This window comes from Danio aesculapii, chromosome 5 (assembly GCF_903798145.1).
Source record: "Danio aesculapii chromosome 5, fDanAes4.1, whole genome shotgun sequence".
NCBI lineage: Eukaryota > Metazoa > Chordata > Actinopteri > Cypriniformes > Danionidae > Danio > Danio aesculapii.
The window spans coordinates 70,963,693-70,984,537 of NC_079439.1; the positions used below are offsets into that span (position 1 = coordinate 70,963,693).

General features: G+C 36.7%; 2 protein-coding genes across 2 annotated transcripts in view; both read right to left on the reverse strand.

The window, feature by feature from the left end:
- The window catches only part of tut7 (terminal uridylyl transferase 7), a 60,300-nt gene extending 59,793 nt beyond the window's left edge, over window positions 1-507 (reverse strand). Inside the window, exon 1 of the mRNA XM_056458834.1 lies at window positions 287-507. The gene's annotated coding sequence lies outside the window, so the exon portion shown is untranslated. The remainder of the gene's footprint in view (window positions 1-286) is intronic.
- A 2,328-nt stretch (window positions 508-2,835) lies between these two features.
- On the reverse strand, window positions 2,836-18,644 carry psat1 (phosphoserine aminotransferase 1). The gene is made up of 9 exons (XM_056458835.1): window positions 18,438-18,644; window positions 15,231-15,291; window positions 15,079-15,148; window positions 10,335-10,540; window positions 8,189-8,361; window positions 7,837-8,006; window positions 6,092-6,220; window positions 5,407-5,544; window positions 2,836-3,343 (listed from the first exon to the last, which is right to left on the reverse strand). The coding sequence occupies exons 1-9, from the start codon at window positions 18,492-18,494 to the stop codon at window positions 3,241-3,243; spliced, it is 1,107 nt and encodes a 368-aa protein (XP_056314810.1). The 5' UTR covers window positions 18,495-18,644; the 3' UTR covers window positions 2,836-3,240.
- Between the last annotated feature and the right edge of the window lie 2,201 nt (window positions 18,645-20,845).

Sequence of the window (20,845 nt, forward strand, 5' to 3'; positions counted from 1 at the left end):
TAACGTTATTAGTCCAAAGAATGAGCGAAATTACAGAAATTACGAACACAATTATCAACGTGACAGTGCAATTTATTTCCACGCATCAAATAAAGTCAAAACAGACCAGAAGCTTTATTCGTGCATGTTTTTTTAAGTATTAAAATCCGATCACAACAATATGAGTGTGTGTGCAGCTTCCCCCGGAGGACAAAGAGCACTCGGAGCGTCACACATCACGGCAAATACCAACAAAATCAACACGACATGCGACGTGGATGTTTGAAAGCGGTTATAATCAGCTCACCTGTATTTTTAAAGTCCTGCTTTATAAAACCGAACGCCACATTTCTGATCTCCGGGAGTTTGTTAGTAGCCGCACATGCAGGTGTCTGAACATGAGCTCATCTGACCTGAGCTCACTTCCGCCGGCTACCCTTCTGTCAAATCATCGGGCCTTCATCCGCACACAGAATCAACGCAAATTAACCAGACAACGTCAGCTCCTCATTAAAAATAACTGATGTGAGGGGTTTAATGCTATCATTTTTAAAAGACGAAAGTCGATATTTGATCATTAAATCGCTGTTATATTGAATACTGTCCGAAATTTGTTTGCACTTTACACTTCCGGGTCCTACATGACGTCAAAATAAACATCCAAAGGAGATTTAAAGCGGCAGTGATAAAGCTTAATAAATAATAATAAATAAATAAATAAATATAACGACAGAGCTAAATGCAAAACACTTTAGTGCACTTTCCCGTTTTCCTCGTTTTAATTATACTATAGGCAACACGGTGGCTCAGTGGTTAGCACTGTCGCCTCACAGCTAGAAGGTCGCTGGTTAGAGTCTCGGCTGGGCCAGCTGGCATATCTGTTTGGAGTTTGCATGTACTCCCCGTGTTCGCGTGGGTTTCCTCCGGGTGTTCCGGTTTCCCCCACAGTCCAAACACATGCGCTATAGGAGAATTGGGTAGGCTAAATTGTCCGTAGTGAATGAGTATGGATGTTTCCCAGAGATGGGTTGCAGCTGGAAGGTGGAACATGTGCTGGATAAATTAACGGTTCATTCTGCTGTGGTGACCCCAGATTAATAAAGGGACTAAGCTCCTTTAAGCTATATATTTTTGATAGTCTACAGAACAAACCACTGTTATACAATAACTTTCCTAATTACCCAAACTTTACCCTAATTAACCTAGTTAAGCCTTTAAATGTCACTTTAAGCTGTATAGAAGTGTCTTGAAAAATATCTAGTCAAATAATATTTACTGTCATCATGAAAAAGTTAAAATAAATCAGTTATTAGAGATGAGTTATTAAAACTATTATGATTAGAAATGAGTTGAGAAAATCTTTGTTAAACAGAAATTATACAGGGCCAATACTTCAGGGGGGCTAGTAATTCTGACTTTAACTGTTTATATATGTATGTATATAAAATTTTTATGTTATCTTTTTCCATGCTAAAGTCATTGTTTTCTAATTTTGATCAGTGTGTTTTCTGCAAAATAATGATTTTTGTTGAAATGCCTTAGTTATTTTGTGGAAAAGGTGTTCTGGCAGCATGATATAGATGGGACTAAAACTGCTTCAACTGTTGAGCACTGAAGATGACATTATTTCAGAATTGTTCAATTATTTATAAATTGTTCTCTAATTTTGATCGCCAGTGTGTGTGAGTATATGTATATATATATATATATATATATATATATATATATATATATATATATATATATACACACACATATATATATATATATATATACATATAGATACATATATAAATATATAGATACATATATAAATATATATATATATATATATATATATATATATATATATATATATATATATATATATACATATACATAATATTTTCTAATTGTCTTGCAGTTTCACCTTTGTTCTCATGATGTCAACAAATCTGGTTTTACTTGTGAACTGTACTGTTTAAATATAAGATCAAAAATAAAAATCAAAACGTGATAATAATAATTATTTAAAAAAAAAAATTAAGCCAGTGCTTGATTTAAAAACCTTGATCAAATCTAAAAAAAAAATTTCTTCAAACAAAAAATAAAAATAAGTTTGAAAATAAATAATAGATTATTTTAATGAACAATAAGTAATTTAATTAATTTTTTAAAATAATTTTTTTATAAAGATGAAAAAAAACAATTATACTATTATTAATGAACAATAAACGGCTCAAAACAATTATTTAAAACTGATTAAAATATATATATATATATATAAATAAATGAACTTAATAAAACCTAAATATTTTTAATATTTATAACATTAATTTTGGTGGCGCAGTGAGAAGTAAACAGCATGAAGGTCGCTGGTTCGAGCCTCAGCTGGGTCAGTTGGCATTTCTGTGTGGAGTTTGCATGTTCTCCCTGCGTTCGCGTGGGTGTCCTCTGGGTGCTCCGGTTTCTCCCACAGTCCAAACACATTCAGTACAGGTGAATTGGGTAGACTAAATTGTCCGTAGTGTATGAGTGTGAATGAGTGTGTATGGATGCTTCCTAGAGATGGGTTGTGGCTGGAAGGGCATCCGCTGCGTAAAACACTTATGTTATGGATAAAACACTTATGCTGGATAAGTTGGCGGTTCATTCCGCTGTGGCGACCCCAGATTAATAAAGGGACTAAGCTGAAAAGAAAATGAATGAATGAATAACATTAATTTTCCTTCACATGAAAAATGATCAGTTTTAAGGCATCTAAAAATTAAAAACCCTACACATGGCGGACCCAGGGTTGCCAGATCTGCTAAACATAACCCACACATTCGCTAAATCAAAGTAGAGAGATGATAAATCCAACAAACACAAATTAAAAACATTTCCTCACATTTTTTTATTTCAAATATGCTCTCACATATCCACTTAATAGTTATTTACCTACATTTCTACTCGAGATGAAAACACTACAGTGCCTTTAGTAGTGTTGTATTGCCTTTTCACTTGTATCACAGTATTCGGTCCATTCTTACACTAATAACACACACATTTACATTACTAAAACATGAAATCCAGGTACGATTTAACAAGCAATAAGGCACACTAGAGCTTGAATAAAAGGGTCAGCTTTCGTTTTTATACAAAGTATGAATATTATGTAACAGTGACAACAATTTCCTATTGAATTGCTACAACTTGTTGCAAATAAAATTGCAAATCTGTTAGTGTTAGTCCAGTCTAAAGGTGTCTTTGTTAAGAAACTACTGTGTGTAGGCCTTTATTTTACTGGTGATTTCTGAGGAAATCTTCCATGTACGCAGCAAGAATCTTCACATCTTCAACAGTCACTGCATTATACAAAGACGCTCGAATGCCACCGACTGACCTGAAAATACAGAGAAAACCAGTCATGAGGCAGGGATATACTCTATTGACAATGACACATTCAAAACATCCTTACTCTGACATTTTATGTAAATATTGTGCAAGTGAAATGTTAAGTACTTTCACAGCCCTACATGCACTCACCGGACATTTTATTAGGTACAGCTGTCCAACTGCTTGTTAATGCAAATTTCTAATCAGCCAATCATATGGCAGCAACTTAATGTATTTAGGCATGTAGACATGGTCAAGACGATCTGCTGCAGTTCAAAGCGAGCATCAGAATAGGGAAGAAAGGGGATTTGAACGTGGCATGGTTGTTGGTGCCAGACGGCTGGTCTGAGTATTTCAGAAACTGCTGATCTACTGGGATTTTCACGCACAAACATCTCTAGGGTTTACAGAGAATGGTCTGATAAAGAGAAAATATCCAGTGAGCGGCAGTTCTGTGAGCGCAAATGCCTTGTTGATGCCAGAGGTCAGAGGAGAATGGCCAGACTAGTTCTAGCTAATAGAAAGGCAACAGTAACTCAAATGACCACTCGTTACAACCAAGGTCTGCAGAAGAGCATCTCTGAACACACAACACGTCCATCCTTGAGGCAGATGGGCTACAGCAACAGAAGACCACACCGGGTGCCACTCCTGTCAGCTAAGAACAGGAAACTGAGGCTACAATTCACACAGGCTCACCAAAACTGGACAATAGAAGATTGGAGAAACGTTGCCTGGTCTGATGAGTCTCCATTTCTGCTGCAACATTCGGATGGTCGGGCGTCAATTTGGCATCAACAACATGAAAGCATGGATCCATCTTGCCTTGTATCAGTGGTTCAGGCTGGGGGTGGTGGTGTAATGATGTAGGGGATATTTTTTTGGCACACTTTGGGCCCATCAGTACCAATTGAGCATCGTGTCAACGTCACAGCCTACCTGACTATTGTTGCTGATCATGACCATCCCTTTATGACCACAGTGTCTCCATCTTCTGATGGCTACTTCCAGCAGGATAACACACGTGAATCATCTCAGACTGGTTTCTTGAATATGACAAGGAGTTCACTGTACTAAAATGGCCTCCACAGTCACCAGATCTCAATCCAATAGAGCACCTTTGGGATGTGGTGGAACGGGAGATTTGCATCATGGATGTGCAGCCGACCAATCTGCAGCGACTGTGTGATGCTTTCATGTCAATATTGAGCAAAATCTCTGAGGAATATTTCCAGTACCCTGTTGAATCTATGCCATGAAGGATTAAGGCAGTTCTGAAGGCAAAGGGGGTCCAACCCGGTACTAGTAAGGTGTACCTAATAAAGTGGCTGGTGACTGTATGTTGGCGTGTGAATTACCAAGCCACTTACTTTGTAAAGTCCTTGAATCTGCAGGTTATGAAAGTATAGGTACCCTGTCTAATGGATATTTGCCATTTCCAGCATTTTAAAAACTGCTGTGGACTGATGATCGTTCTTTTACACAAATTGGTTCGCAAAATCAGACAAATTGGAAGTTATTAAGTTTATTATTTCTGTTTATTTAACAGGGATAATGCAGTATTAGGGGCCGATCACAGCGAACACACTTTTTTATTCTGAGAACACGAGACGCACTGCACTGCCTCTTTGTTGACAAGAATAAAGAAAGTGTGCTGCGCTTTTTATGTCGCTAGGCAACCATTGGATCAGCTGCGTATTGTGCGCGAGTGCTGCTGTTGATGTTGTTATAATTGTAATGTTTAATAATATTGTGTTATTGAAGATTTGTGAAGTCACACAGCTCCGGATAACTCATGACAGCAACTGCTAGTCTCTCATCCATCTTTAAAAGTCACCATAGTCATCTTGACAACACTGCTGTCACCTCAAAGGAAACCCCGCCTCTGCTTTCATTTGACTGAGCAGAAAAAGCGAGCTACGTCAGTCGCGTCTTTTTCAATCTCCAGAATTGACAATTTAGCATTACACTTCTATAAAAGCTAATTAAAATGTTGGTATTGAGCAATAACTGTGAGAAGTCATCAATAACAAAAACAAAGGTAACATTTCTTTAATTTGCATACTGCACCTGTGTCCTTTCAGTGAGATCATGTCCAGTTTGGACGCCCCGTCCAGGAATGACTTCTCAAGACTTTCATCTCCTTCCTTCTTTCCGATGCGGAAGGGAATATTCATGCGGCTCCGACACGCCGCGTCAACTGGACATCTGAGAGCGTCCAAAAACAAATAAATAAAATTCAGCATATTATATCATTAGCGCTTCCTAATTACCAATAATCATTTAAATGTGCTAAAATCATTTACAGTTGTCTTGCTAACTAGTATTAGCCTACTTTAACTGATTTAAAGAAAACCGAGTCTCTACGACAAACCTTCGTCTCCACAACACACACAAAATGAATCTGCTCTCTTCTCTAGAGTGTAACAGTAGAATTTGGGCATTTTTTAATCCATTCAGCCAATTTCTGGGTCTTATTTGAGCACTTTTAGCTTAGCTTAGCATAGATAATTGAATCGGATTAGACCGTTAGCATCTCACTCAAATTTAAATAAAAAAGAGCTTTGATAACATTCCTACTCAAAGTTTGACTTTATTGTAGTTACATCATGTACTAAGACTAACGGAAAATGAAAAATTGCTATTTTCGAGGCAGATTAACTTTACTTTTATTGTGGCGTAATAATCAATTTGCTAAACTAGACTTCCTTATATATATTTATGCACATGATGAGGACAGAAAATGATCACTAACGAGTAGAATCCGTTGGAGCGGTTGATGATGTCATAGACGAGGGCTGATTTCTGTTTGTTTAGTCGCTCCATGGCATCTGCTCCTCCATTGTTCCTGATCCACTCCAGAACCAAACCCATGATGTAAATACTGGAAGACAAAACAGCAGACTGTTAGGAGACAGTATTACATAATAATAAAAGGTTGACACGTTTATTAAGGGGCTGCAAGCTAAGGCTATGAAATGAAGAGAATTTTAATATCAACTTGTGAAAACTGTGTTAGTGATAGTTGCATATGTTAAAAACAATGCACATGTATCAGTAAATCAGATCAGTGTGATTCTTAAAGTGACAGTGTGCTATATTCCTGCTGTCATATTTGTTCATCATTAATCAAATAACAAAAGACAAGCTCCTGATAGCCACACAGTAAATGACTGTTATCCTAGCCCTGAATGACTGATAGCCCTGCCCTAAAGGACTGATAGCCCAGTCCTAAAAGACTGATAGCCCCACCCTAAATGACTTTTAGCCCCGCCCCTAGATGACTGATAGTCCTGCCCTAATTTACTGATAGTATAATAAAAAATATATTTATGATCTGTTTTTTGTCCTGTCTCTGTAATGCTGTTGCACTGTAGAAGCTCTGTCACCAAAACAAATTCCTCGTATGTGTGAACATACCTGGCAATAAAGCTCTTTCTGATTCTGTCCCACCCTAAATAACTGATAGCCCCGCCCCTAGAGGACTGATAGCCCCATACCAAATGACTGATAGTCCAACCCTAAAGGACTTCTAGCCCTGCCCTGGAGAACTGATAGCGCCATAATAAATGACTGATAGCCCCGCCCCTAGAGGACTAATAGCCCTGTCCTAAATTACTGATAGTACCACCCTAAATAACTGATAGCCCCGCCCCTAGAGGACTGATAGCCCCGCCCCTAGAGGACAGATAGCCCTGCCCTAAATTACTGATAGTCCCACCCTAAATAACTGATAGCCCCGCCCCTAAATGACTGATAGCCCCACCCTAAATGACTGATAGCCCCGCCCCTAGAGGACTGATAGCCCTGTCCTAAATTACTGATAGTACCACCCTAAATAACTGATAGCCCCGCCCCTAGAGGACTGATAGCCCTGCCCTAAATTACTGATAGTCCCACCCTAAATAACTGATAGCCCCGCCCCTAAATGACTGATAGCCCCACCCTAAATGACTGATAGCCCCGCCCCTAGAGGACTGATAGCCCTGTCCTAAATTACTGATAGTACCACCCTAAATAACTGATAGCCCCGCCCCTAGAGGACTGATATCCCCACCCTAGAGGACTGATAGCACCGCCCTAGAGGACTGATAGCCCCGCCCTAGAGGACTGATAGCCCCGCAGTGAAATACTGATAGCCCTGCACTAAAGGACTGATATCCCAGTCTTTAAGGAAAACCGTGTGACCAGAAGTGAAGAAAGCAGGGAAAATTAAAAATAAAAAGAGTAAATTTTGATTAAGCGAAACTTCAAACAACTGTTGTTTGTTTGATAGCTGTTGTTTTAATTAGTAATTAGTAACGGAAAATTAGCAATCTCACACTAAAGTCTAGTCAACCTGCTGAATTTCATAGATTTCGCTTCAGAATATAATAAATAAACGATATGGTCTTTGGCAGGTCTTCAAATGTGGAAGATGAAAAACATCACATGACACATCTGCATGTCTTAACTTTTTCACATGACTACATTCCTAATGTAAATACAGTGGAGCCACACCTGAAGCATGGAGGCGTGTTGTAGAGCGAGTTATTGCCAGCCTGCACCTGATAATCCAGAATAATTGGGCATTCTTTTAAAGCCTTGCCAATCAGATCCTCTCTGACAATGACAACCGTCACACCCGCGCAGCCCACATTCTTCTGCGCGCCCGCAAATATCAGACCAAACTGAGGACACAAACACACACACACTCTTTACAGTTACTTGCTGCCCACAAGAAAAAATGCTATAGTCATTTATAGTAAATAAAATAAGTGTAACATACTTTAGATTTCATAGTATTTACAAGTCTTTAATGTCTGTAAAGTCTTTGTTAATGAATGCTATATCATACAGAAGCATCACTGACCTTTGACACGTCCACTGGTCTGGAGAGGAAGTTGGAGGACATGTCGCTGACCAGAATCACTCCTTTGGTGTCCGGGATGAAGTTAAACTCCACGCCGTGCACCGTCTCATTGCAGCAATAGTAAACGTATGACGCAGACGGATTCAGTGACCATGTGCTGCTGTCTGGTATCTCTGTAATGCAGAAAATAATGTTTGATTCATCACTTAAATTATCTTGATGATCAAAACTGACCCTGGAGATGTTCAAAATCATAATGTTCTATTATTTTTGATTTTTGAAACAGACTAATCAAAACAATAGGCAAAACTTGAAACAAAGCAAATAAATAAACAAAATTTTAAAAATGTATATGAATAAATAAAAATATAAACAAAAATAGAAATAGAAATAAATTAATAAAACATAAAAAAATTATATTTATATATATAAATAAATAAACAAACAAATATAATACATTTAAAATATAAAAAAAAAAAAATATATATATATATATATATATATATATATATATATATATATATATATATATATATATATATATACACACCACATATATAAATAAAAATATAAACAAATAAAATATAAACAATAATAAAAAAATAAATAAAAATATAAACAAATGAAAATAAATAAGTAATTAAATTATAAATAAATAATAAGTTAAAAATAAACAAATAAAAAATATAAATGAATAAATGAATAAAAATGTAAACAAATCAAAATAAATAATTAAAAATCAAAATAATTAAATGAATAAAAATCTATACAAATAAATAAATAAATAAAAATATAAATAAATGAATACAAATTTAAATAAATAAAATATAAATAAATCAAAAAATAAATAAATACCAATATAAACAAAATAAATAAATGTATATATATACAGTTGAAGTCAGAATTATTCGCCCCCCCCCCTGTTTATTTTTACCCCAATTTCTGTTTAACGGAGAGAAGATTTCTTCAACACATTTCTAAATCATAATAGCTTTAATAACTCATCACTTATAACTGATTTATTTTATTTTTGCCATGATGACAGTAAATAATATTTGACTAGATATTCTTAAGACACTTCTATACAGCTTAAAGTGACATTTAAAGGCTTAACTAGGTTAATTAGGTTAACTAGGCAGGTTAGGGTAATTAGGCAAGTTATTGTATAACGATGGTTTATTCTGCAGATTATCGAAAAAATATAGCTTAAAGGGGCTAATAATTTTGACCTTAAAATGTTAAAAAAAAAAAAAAAAAAAAAAAAAAAAAAAAAAAAAAAAAAATCAAAAACTGCTTTTATTCTAGCCGAAATAAAACAAATAAGACTTTCTCCAGAAGAAAAAATATTATCAGACATACTGTGAAAATTTCCTTGCTCTGTTAAACATCATTTGGGAAATATTTTAAAAAGAAAAAAAAAAATCATATAGACACATATAGAAAGTAATATTTAAAATGTCATTTTAACATTTAAAATGTACAATTTGAGTTATTCCATGTTTTGAAAACATAAACAAAACAAAACATAAAATTCCCTGATTTTCAATGTCTTAAATGGATATTTTTAAATTACATCATATTTTTCAAACATTCCCATGACTCGCAGGAACCCTGAACACTCACTGGTATACAAAAGCTTTCCAGTTTTGGATGGATCACATTGACTTTTCCATATGGTCTCTAAATAATAATAATAATAATAATAAACATATCACTTTTTAGAAGACACTAATATTTATCTTTTCATTTTGCTCACCCTTTACTGACAAAACACAAAAGAAGATATTTTGGTGAATTTTGAAAACCTGTAACCATTAGTATTTTTTCCTATTATAGAAGTCAAAGGTTACCAGTTTCCAGCATTCTTCAAAATATCTTCTTTTGTGTTCAAAAGAAGAAAAAAAATGGTGTGGAATCACTTGAGGGAGATGTTTTTATTGTCTACTTTACTACATCCAATCAGCTTGCAGTAGAAAAAACAAGCCACGCCCACTGTTTGAATACCGTTTTCGAATTTAATATTTAGTTTCTCTTGCAACTTCGTAATAAAACAAAAAAAAAAAAAATGGCCGCAGCTTCCGGTTCATGTGGACTTTACCAATGACCCACAGGAACCCTGAATATCATGTTTACTCAGATTACTCACTTGTGTAGCTATCTAGTTTTGGATGGATCACGTTGACTTTCCCAAATTTCTCAGCCTCTTTAGCAGCTCTAGCAGACCAGGTGCCTGTGACCAGATAATCAGCGCATCGCTCTTCCTTTAGCCCGATCAGATTCAGAGGAACTGCACTGAACTGACCAGAACCTCCACCTTGCAGGAACAGGATCTTATAGTTTTCAGGAACATTCCTGCTCAGAGTGAACAACCAATCAGCAATCAGTTACAGAGCATAAACATAAACAGCAACCTCCATATACAGATAGCTCACCCAAGAATGATCATTCTGTTATTAATTACGATGGATCAGTGGTTAGCACTGTTGCCTCACAGCAAAAAGGTCCCTGGTTTGAGTCTCGGCTGGGCCAGTTGGCATTTCTGTGTGGAGTTTGCATGTTCTCCCCATGTTGGTGTGGGTTTCCTCCGGGTGCTCCGGTTTCCCTCACAGTCTAAACACATGTGCTATAGGGCAATTGAATGAACTAAATTAGCCGTAGTGTATAAATAAGTATGTATGGGTGTTTTCCAGTACTGGGTTGCAGCTAGAAGGGCAACCGCTGCATAAAACATATGCTGGAATAGTTGGTGGTTCATTCCACTGTGGTGACCCCTGATAAATAAGGGACTAAGCCGAAGGAAAAATGAATGAATCAAAATAGGCGTAGTGTATGTGTGTGAATGAGTGTATGGGCGTTTCCCAGTACTGGTTTGCAGCTGGAAGGGCATCCGCTGTGTAAAGCATATGCTGGAATAGTCGGCGGTTCCTTCCACTGTTGTGACCCCTGATAAATAAGGGACTAAGCAGAAGAAAAATGAATTAATGAAAACTGACCATAGTGTATGTGTGTGAATCAGAGTGTATTGGTGTTTCCCAAGTGCTGGGTTGCAGCTGGAAGAGTATCCGCTGTGTAAAATATATGCTGGAATAGTTGGCGGTTCATTCCGCTGTGGTGACCCCTGATAAAAAGGGACTAAGCTGAAGGAAAACGATTGAATGATTCAATAATGTGTTTAAATGTCCTATTTTAATGGTTAACATGTGAATATCATGAGCTGGGCTAATCCGTTCTTCCTTTTAACATCAGTTCATTTAAAAACACTTTTTTCTTGCATATTTTAAGCACTTGAATGAAATAAAATCCATTTTTATGCGAGTATATTGTATACTTTTGTGAGATTTGGGTCTAAACGAAAGACGTCACAGTAGGCCTGTCACAATAATCAATATATGGACTTCTCGCACAACACATGGACATGAGCTCAGTCGCAACATATATCACCCATACCAAACCAACCCTAGCAACACTTTAGCTGATTGTACAACATCTCTCTATTAGAGGTGTCAGTGTCAGTATGGTTAAAAACACTGTAGTATTTACTATAACCCTGCTGAAAAATCCAGCTTAAACCAGCCTAGGCTGGTTGGCTGGTTTTAGCTGGTCGACCAGCCCGGTTTTAGAGGGGTTTTGGCTATTTCCAGGCTGGTCTCAGCTGGTCAGGCAGGAAAATGACCAGCTAAATCCAGCTAAAACCAGCCTGACCAGCCTGGTTTAAGCTGGACATAGCTGGTTTTGGCTAGAAATGGCTGGAAACCAGCCTAGAAATGGCCAAAACCCCTCTAAAACCAGGCTGGTCGACCAGCTAACCAACTTAGGCTGGTTTAAGCTGTTTTTTTCAGTAGGGAAATTACTATAGTATATTTCATGTGGGTGTCTGACGAGCAGATATCACAGTCTCTGTTATTCTTTACCTTGTTAACGTTTATTTATTTTTTTATTTTTTTTTATTTTAACTTTTTTTTTATTGTAGAAAAAACATTTAAAATTTAGCATGAAAATACACTTTTTTACATTTAAACACCCCCCCCCCTCCCCCAAAGCATCCAGATTCAGTTGAACAGGTAAATCTATTATACATGGGCTAAGGCAAAGAAAAACATACTGTATTCCACATACAAAAATACACATATACACATATCAATCAATTAACTAATAGCGTGAGAGGTATTTGCTTGTGCCATTGTATAGTTATGATCCAAAAATTGTATAAACAGATCCCAAATTTTATGGTACTCCTTTAATTTGCCCTTTATACTGTAGGTGATTCTTTCCAGTGCAATGTAATGTGTCAAATCCTTCAGCCAGTGATCAATCGATGGACTTTCTATGTTCTTCCAATAGAGTGCTATCAAACGCCTTGCAATCACAAGACACATATCAATCATTTTAACTTTATAACCTGGTAATGACAAACTTACTGGGAATAAACCCAACGCACATATTTCAGGTGTAACTGGAATTGGTTTTAAAATAATTGAGGAGATTAATGTTACTACGTTTTGCCAGAAAATCTTAATCACCTCACATTCCCAGATACAATGAAAGAATGTTCCTTTATGTATTTGGCATTTGAAACCTATATCTGGGATGTTTGGGTTAATTTTGTTTAGTTTTTCAGGTGTGATATAGGTGCGCATTGCCCAGTTATATTGGATCATTTTAAATCTAGTATTAATTGACAAGTTCTGGGCTTTAACACATATTTGGCTCCATTCTAAATCTGTCAGGTCATATTGTAAATCTGTACACCAAGAATCTTTCTTAGATTCTGACGTTTCTTTAGAGCCATTGACTAATTTGCTATAAAACAAGGAAATATAATTTGTGATAGGATTCTGATAAAACATAATTTTTTCTAATTCAGTTTGTGGAGGTCTAGCTAGTGAGTAGTTTCGCTTGACCTTGTTAACGTTTATTATTGATTTAGGATATGCGCTTTCACATTCTGACTCCAATGCCTGATTATTAAACTGTTTAAATGACTATAATTAAATGAAATATTCTTAAGAATAAAGTATGATGTGTTCTGTTGAAGAGTGTTCTTGCATTGTGATGATATTATATTGTTATTCTGCCGTTATATAATTAATGAGTGACCTAAAATGGTCTTAAAATGACGATAATACCGTTTATCACAATATATTTTGGTGCAATATATCATAAAACAAAATATAGATATCATGACAGGCCTACGTCACAGGATGCTGTTCAGTTTATTTGGTTTTGTGGGAAATGATTGTGAAATGTTTATGATGACGCTTTATTCATGAACGTGTGTAAGGGCTGTAGAGTTCACAAGATGTCTGTATTAAAGACTGTAAAAGATATGGATGTAGTATCCGTGATGTCACCCATAGGTTTCTGAGGAAACCAAAAGAAGCTACAAGTAGGCGTGGCCAACCATAGCCATTATGCTCGCGTGTCATTGCACCAACTGGGGAATACTAAACAAGGGCAAAGAGGCGGAGCGCGAGTGGAGCTTCAGACGCCTGCTAGCATTTTGCTTAGACGGGCTTTTGTATTGGAGAAACGCTTAATACTTCATTACCTACGACTCGTTTGTGTTCTGACCACATGTGCTTGGCTATATCAATAAAGTGTTTAGTCTTTTAAAAACACTGTTGTAATACATTGAGCCACTAAACATTACTCTTATGATGTTTTTCTACAGGAGGAAAACGTAAATTACTCCCAAACACTTCAAATATAGCCTGTGTTAGTAAATGCAAGACTATTGATGAACTCCAGCATAACACTGTATGATAACGCTTCAGATGACTGTTCTAGAGCCTACAGCTAATCAATCTGTCAGATTCTGGAGTGCATTACAGCTCTAAAGATAATTATAAATGATAATTTATCTTAAATAAAATACATTTTATTATACTGGAAAATGTTAATCCTCCAACTACTAAACTATGGCTTGAAGAATTGATATCAACTCTGCACTTGGAACGAACCAGATATATTTTAAAAGGAAATATTGGAGTATTTCAGAAGATTTGGGGCCCTTTCTTTTGTCACTTCATGGGGAATTCTTCCCCCCAAAGCAATGTGTTGTAACTAAAAAGTTGTTTTGATTATCACTGTATTGTCTATTTACAGGCTGGGCTTGAGGTGTTTGTTTTTGTTTTGTTTTCGTTTGTTTTTGTAAATGTGTGCATATCAGAAAAAACTAATCCTGGAATCTGTGATTATTGTAAACTTATTCAATGACCAAATAAAAAACTTATTTGACAAAAAAAAACAAATACATTTATATAGATGGTATACAAGTACCGGTAGGTAAGAATTGCACTTACCTGGGAAATAGAGGCAACTTGAATGGTTTGTGAGCACAATTAAGAGCACACAGCATGCCATATCATCTGATAATTGTAGGAAATAATCCCAAAAGGCAACTGACTGTGTAAAGCCACATAAAACAAAACAAAAATACGATGTATATGCCGAGTTCAGCAGCTAATCAGCCGGAATCAGCTGAGGTGAAGTGACGGTGACCAGCAAGACCTAGCTGTCACTCAAGTGGCCACGCCCTTAATTATGCAAACTTAATATAACCTAATATAAAGGAAACGGATGAGGTATTAAAAATTCACCCCCTCACAGTTGTCATGAAGGGTGATATTAGCTATATGAACCAGAATCGTTCTTTGTACCAGGCTGTAAACACCTTGTTTTCTGCTGTAAAGTTGGCCATTCAAACCGTGGGCTCAATAGAAATCTGCTCTATTATGGAGCCAGGACTAGCAGAATGTCGATCAATTGCAGTTTTAATTACTTCCATATTTGCTTCACGAGGGAGAGCGGGAGGTTGCCGATTGGTCTGCTTGCATCTTAACAGAATGATCATTTTTGAGTGAACTAACCCTTTACACAGGAACACTCACAGAAGTTCACGGACGAGGTTTTCAGTGGTGTTTATAATCTTGGTGAAGTCAGACGATCTGTGGCTCATTTCTAGATGATATAAAAGAGAAATAAACATAAAAAAATATTTATGCATCTCACAAATGTTTATTCTGAGACTGCAGGTTCTTACCAAGAATGCTGATCCCTGTGCCTCTGTAATCCAGCAGCTCCTTCTGTGCTTGCAGTAAAACCTATGAAAGAAAATAATAATGATTATAAATGTCACCGGCACAGTATCTTTTAAAAAGGCCACTCATATTTAGCCGGGGTAACACGGTGGCTCAGTGGTTAGCACTGTCGCCTCACAGCAAGAAGGTCATTGGTTTGAGTCCCAGCTGGGCCAGTTGGCATTTCTGTGTGGGTTTCCTCCGGGTGCTCTGGTTTCCCCAACAGTCCAAAGACATGCAGTAAAGGTGAATTGGGTAGGCTAAATCGTCCGTAGTGTACAAGTGTGAATGAGTGTGTGTGGATGTTTCCCAGAGAGGGGTTGCTGCTGAAAGGGCATCCGCTGCATAAAAACATGTGCTGTGGCGGTTCGTTCCGCTGTGGTGACCCCTGATGAATAAAGGCCAGCTGACTCTGAGTATTTTTATTAATATAGCTTTATTTGCTTAAACATTTAAATGTCTTTTTTAATTATTATTTTGTGTACGTGTCTGTCAGTATTTGGTGTGAAGCGTTGGTGATGTAATTATTGTGCTACGTATTTGTGAAGCACGTAAAGTTATAAATAATTTAAAAGTATGCACATTTCGCAATATATTAACTCATTTCCCTTCCGCTTAGTCTCTATTTCATAGGTCACCACAGCGAAATGAACCACTAACTATTCCAGCATATGTTTTATGCAGCGGATGTCTTTCCAGCTGCAACTCAGTACTAGGAAACACCCATTCACACACTACGGACAATTTAGTTTATGTACTTGACTTATAGCGCATGTGTTTGGACTGTGGGGGAAACCGGAGCACCCAGAGGAAACAGACACAGGGAGAACATGCAAACTCCACACAGAAATGCCAACTGGGTCAGCCGGGACTCGAACCAGCGAGGTTCTTGCTGTGAGATGATAGTTCTAACCACTGATCCACCATGCCACCCCTTTTTGCAATATAAAGATGAATGATGAATCTGGCGTTTAAGCCTTCATATCATATCCAATTTAGAATGACTGCTAAAATTATTATATGAATAATAAACAAATAAAACACAGCTATAGTGTGTGTATATATATATATATATATATATATATATATATATATATATATATATATATATATATATATATATATATGAGCAATTCCAGCATTATGGATGTGATGCAGTAAAAACTCAAACCAATAAGGCTCATAGACAGTATATGTTAACGTTATATTGAAACATTTGTTTTTATTTTCCAGAACCACTGACCACAGAGTTAAGGGACCAGAAAAAATATCAATCTGTAAACATGTTTTTTACTTAAAATGAGGAAAATAAACATGCGTTATGGATGTGACGAAAAAAGTCAGTGAGTTTGCAGTATACAACATACTTTGTAGAAATTCTTTGAATTAAACTGCACAACCCAAAAGAAACGATGACAATCAAAAGGATTATAGAGTTGGCTCTCTATAAAACAAAAATAATGTTTTATTTTATGTAAGATTTTCACATTTAGGAGGAAAAAGTGTCGTTATGGATGTGACATCTCTCCGTTATGGATGCGACAGATGTGAAATGGCCACTTGCGTGACTTTGGTAAATCAAATATAATAGTTTGAAAACACTGACAGATGCAGTTTTGAATATTTGTAAAGTACTGTAAAGTACTTGTTTGCCCCAAAAAACCCAGAAACGGTTTCCGTATTTTGGTAAAAACTAAATTTTTTTATGGCAAGGTTGACATTTGCACAGAATTGCTCATATATAGCTATATGCAAGGGATAGTTCACCAAAAAATGAACATTTGCTTAGCATTTACTCAATCTCAAGTCATTCTAAACATTTTTGTTCTTCTGTTGAACACAAAGGAAGATATTTTGAAGAATGATGTAAAAAAAGCAGCCACTGACATCCATAGTAAGAATTAAAAACACTGTGGCTGCTTTTATTCTAACATTCTTCAGAATATCTTCCTTTGTGTTCAACAGGAGAAAGAAAACCAAACAGGGGAGTTTGAGTAAAAGATGAAGTACCAATACTGTGTGTGCCTATAGGTTTACTCTTTAAAAAGTTACGGCTTCAGCAACACTTATCCTTCTTGACATAGATTTGTTAAATCAGCTTTTCTAAAAGGTTTTCTGTTAAATCTCAGTTTCCAAGTGACAGATAAAAGAGTGGAGATGCTGGACAGGACTTATGACACCAATCTCAAATGGACCATCAGTAATCCAGTAAAAGCTTTGCACTGTATTGGCAACACTGAACCTGAAATTTCACGAAGGAAACAACCAGCAAGGGTTAGTGATTACACTTAATCAGCTGTCTAATGAGAAATGGCAAGCAACTGATTTAAACAAGCCAACATAATGAGAGACGCGGAAGCTGAAGCGTTACATTTTTTCATAACAAATCAAGACTTCTTCACTCCTTAAACGTCTTCTCTAGGATTTTCCTGGACTTAAAGTTCCTCGAAAAACGAAAACCTGAATTTAAAATTAATCTGAGTTGATTCATTTCTGTTGAACACAAAAGAAGTTATTTTGAAGAATGTTGGAAACCTGTAACCATTGACTTCCATCGTATTTTTCCTACTACAAAAGTCAAAATGGTTACAGCTTTCTAACATTCTTCAAAATATCTTCTTTAGTGTTCAGAGGAAGAAGAAAAAATCGTGTTGGAACCACTTGAGGGAAAGTAAATAGCGAGTAAATTCCCATTTGGGGTGAACTGTCCCTTTAAATGCTCTCTGACTATATATTATTGAATTGTATGTTAATATGTGTGTTGTAGAGGACTTGGCACTCAGGCGAGTTGGCTCACTTGGCTGATGCAACATTGCACGCATACCGACCACAAAAACAGCACATCAATATAGTCTTTAAACTCTTGCAGAGTGTTTAAAGTATTTTCACTTTACAGTTATGACACAGTAACTTTATATGTGTGTATGGAGACTTTTCTTGCTCACTAACGTTAGTGTTTGTAACAGATGATGTAATCATATAACGCAGTGATGAAGATGATGATGATCTCGCAGTATTATGTAGGCATCTGTAATTACGATAACGCGTAAAAATGTACTGAATATATAGTGTAAAAGAAGAAAAAATAATCCTAAATATTCAATATATCACCATAATATTTTGAATAACAGTTTGTGGGTGCAGATAACGTTACTAGTGTATGTACTTACCGACTGTGGGAGTTTAGCAGGTCCTGCTCCAAAATTAACGGTTTGTTTCTTCTCCATGTTGTGAATAAAACCGTCTCGTTTTTCCGTGAGATGTAAACCTTTCTGAATCTCCTCCACTTGACCTAGTTTTTCAGTCAGTGATTTCTTTCAACCCGCTCTATTATTCCCCCTTTACACATGATTGCACCTAATGTTGAAGTTTCCTGCTGGTTTTCATTGGCTCACGGAATCCGAAAGTCAGCGTAGCTGCTGTTTGATTGGATGATATGCGAGTGACGTCACATTTATTTTACGACAATATTTGAGATTATTTTCTGTGAGGATAAATTTCTCTTTAGAAAACGAAAATAAATGTAAACTTAGCCTTAACTTAAAAGCATTGCGATTACTATGGTTAAAAATGTCAAATCTGTTGGCTGCCGACATTTTGGTTGAAACGACTGGTAGGTATTAATTATTAGTCATATTAATAATAATAATAATATTAATAACAACAACAACAAATTTAAAAAGTCACCATAACATGGTTGCAAACCTGAATTTATATATATATTTACATATAAAGATACTATACTGTTATGGTAATTTTATAGTTGCTATAGTAGCACAAAAATATAAACAAATTACCCAATGCTGTGGTTTTATACAACTACAGTATACTATGATATACCACTGTTTACTTTAGCATCTATACTACAGAATTTATTTATTACATTTTATCAGTTCACTATAGTTAATACTGTAGTACGATAGCATTCACTTTTTTTTAGCATTCAAAGTGTTTTATCTTCTTTTCTTTTTATTTATGTATTCTACATATAATCTCAGTTACTCACCGAAATAAATAATATTCCAGTGTATTTTCAGCAGGGGGCAGCATTAGACAAGTGTTCTCCCTCAGTGAGTTATTTTAATGTTAGATGCTAAATTGAAACCGTCTTCAGACAATAATGCACAGTCTATCCCTGCTGAAAAAACTGATTAAACCAGCCTAAGTTGGTTGGCTGGATTTAGCTGGTCCATCAGCCTGGTTTAAGAGGGGTTTTGGCCATTTCCAGGCTGATTTCCAGCCTCTTAGGAAAAAGACCATCTAAAACCAGCTATAACAAAGACTAGAATACAAAGATGGCCACCGAGTGAAATGACTTGCCTTAAAGGGACTTTGGCTATAACTAGCTTGACCAGCCTGGTTTAAGCTGGACATAGCTGGTTTTGCCTGGGCTCCCAGCCTGGCTAGGTTGGTCAAGCTGGTTTTAGATGGTCATCTCCAAACCTGACCAGCTAAAACCAGGTGGGAAATGGCTGGAAACCAGCCTGAAAAAGTCCAAAAAAACAGGCTGGTCAAGTATCTAAAACCAGCCAACCAGCCTATAGGCTGGTTTAAGTTGGGGTTTTTCAGCATGTTATTTTTAAAAAACAAAACTTTAATGATTATTTTACAGACATTTACAGTATTCAGACATTTTGCCTTATAAATAATAACTTAAAGACTCTCGCTATTCACATTTTTGACTGCCTCCACTTTCTGAATCATACATTCAGCTTCAATTATCATGAAAATATTAAGTCTAATTTTCTTCTGTTTTGTTAAAAGACACCCATTTTAGGCATTTTTGGAGATGTAAGATGAGTCTTTTGTGTCTCGAGAATGTGTCTGTGAAGTTTCAGCTCAAAACACCCATCAGATTATTTACTATACCTACTGAAAAAAACTGCTTAAACCAGCCTAGGCTGGTTGGCTGGTTTTAGCTGTTTGACCAGCCTGGTTTTAGAGGGGTTTTGGCCATTTCCAGCCTGGTCTTAGCTGGTCAGGCTGGAAAATGACCAGCTAAAACCAGCTTGACTAGCCTAGCTAGGCTGGGAGCCCAACCAAAACCAGCTATGTCCAGCTTAAACCAGGCTGGTCAAGCCGGTTTTAGCTGGATTTAGCTGATCATTTTCCAGCCTGACCAGCTAAGACCAAGCTGAAAATGGCTGGAAACCAGCCTGGAAATGGCCAAAACCTCTCTAAAACCAGGCTGCCAACCAGCTTAAACCAGTCAACGAGCCTAGGCTGGTTTAAGATGGATTTTTCAGCAGGGATACCTTTCAGAATATTAGGATTTTCTGCTCTGGACACTATGTAGCTGTTTTTGTGGCTTGTGCAGTTTCTCCCGACCCACCGTTCCCACGTGCCTGTCCGAGTGTGCCTCAATCTCTGCCTCGGCTGCGTCAGATAAACAGCACAGTGACGGACATGAAGGAAGCAGATCTCACTTAACGCTTGTGAGAAAACTACTCGAATGCTGTGTTCACACCAGACATTTTGAGTTTACTTGCTTCATTCGCGCGTCAAATTCACTTTACAAGACGTGGATTTGTGTAATGGGCAAGGCTTCTGTCTGCCCATTGACTCTAGCTTCGTTGCT

Coding starts and splice junctions, on each gene's coding strand:
- psat1 (XM_056458835.1), bottom strand. CDS start 18,494: ATGGAGAAGAAACAAACCGTTAATTTTGGAGCAGGACCTGCTAAACTC. Junction 15,149..15,230: donor CACAGGGATCAGCATTCTTG/GTAAGAACCTGC, acceptor TATATCATCTAG/AAATGAGCCACAGATCGTCT. Junction 3,344..5,406: donor ATCTCACTGAAAGGACACAG/GTGCAGTATGCA, acceptor CTGTATTTTCAG/GTCAGTCGGTGGCATTCGAG.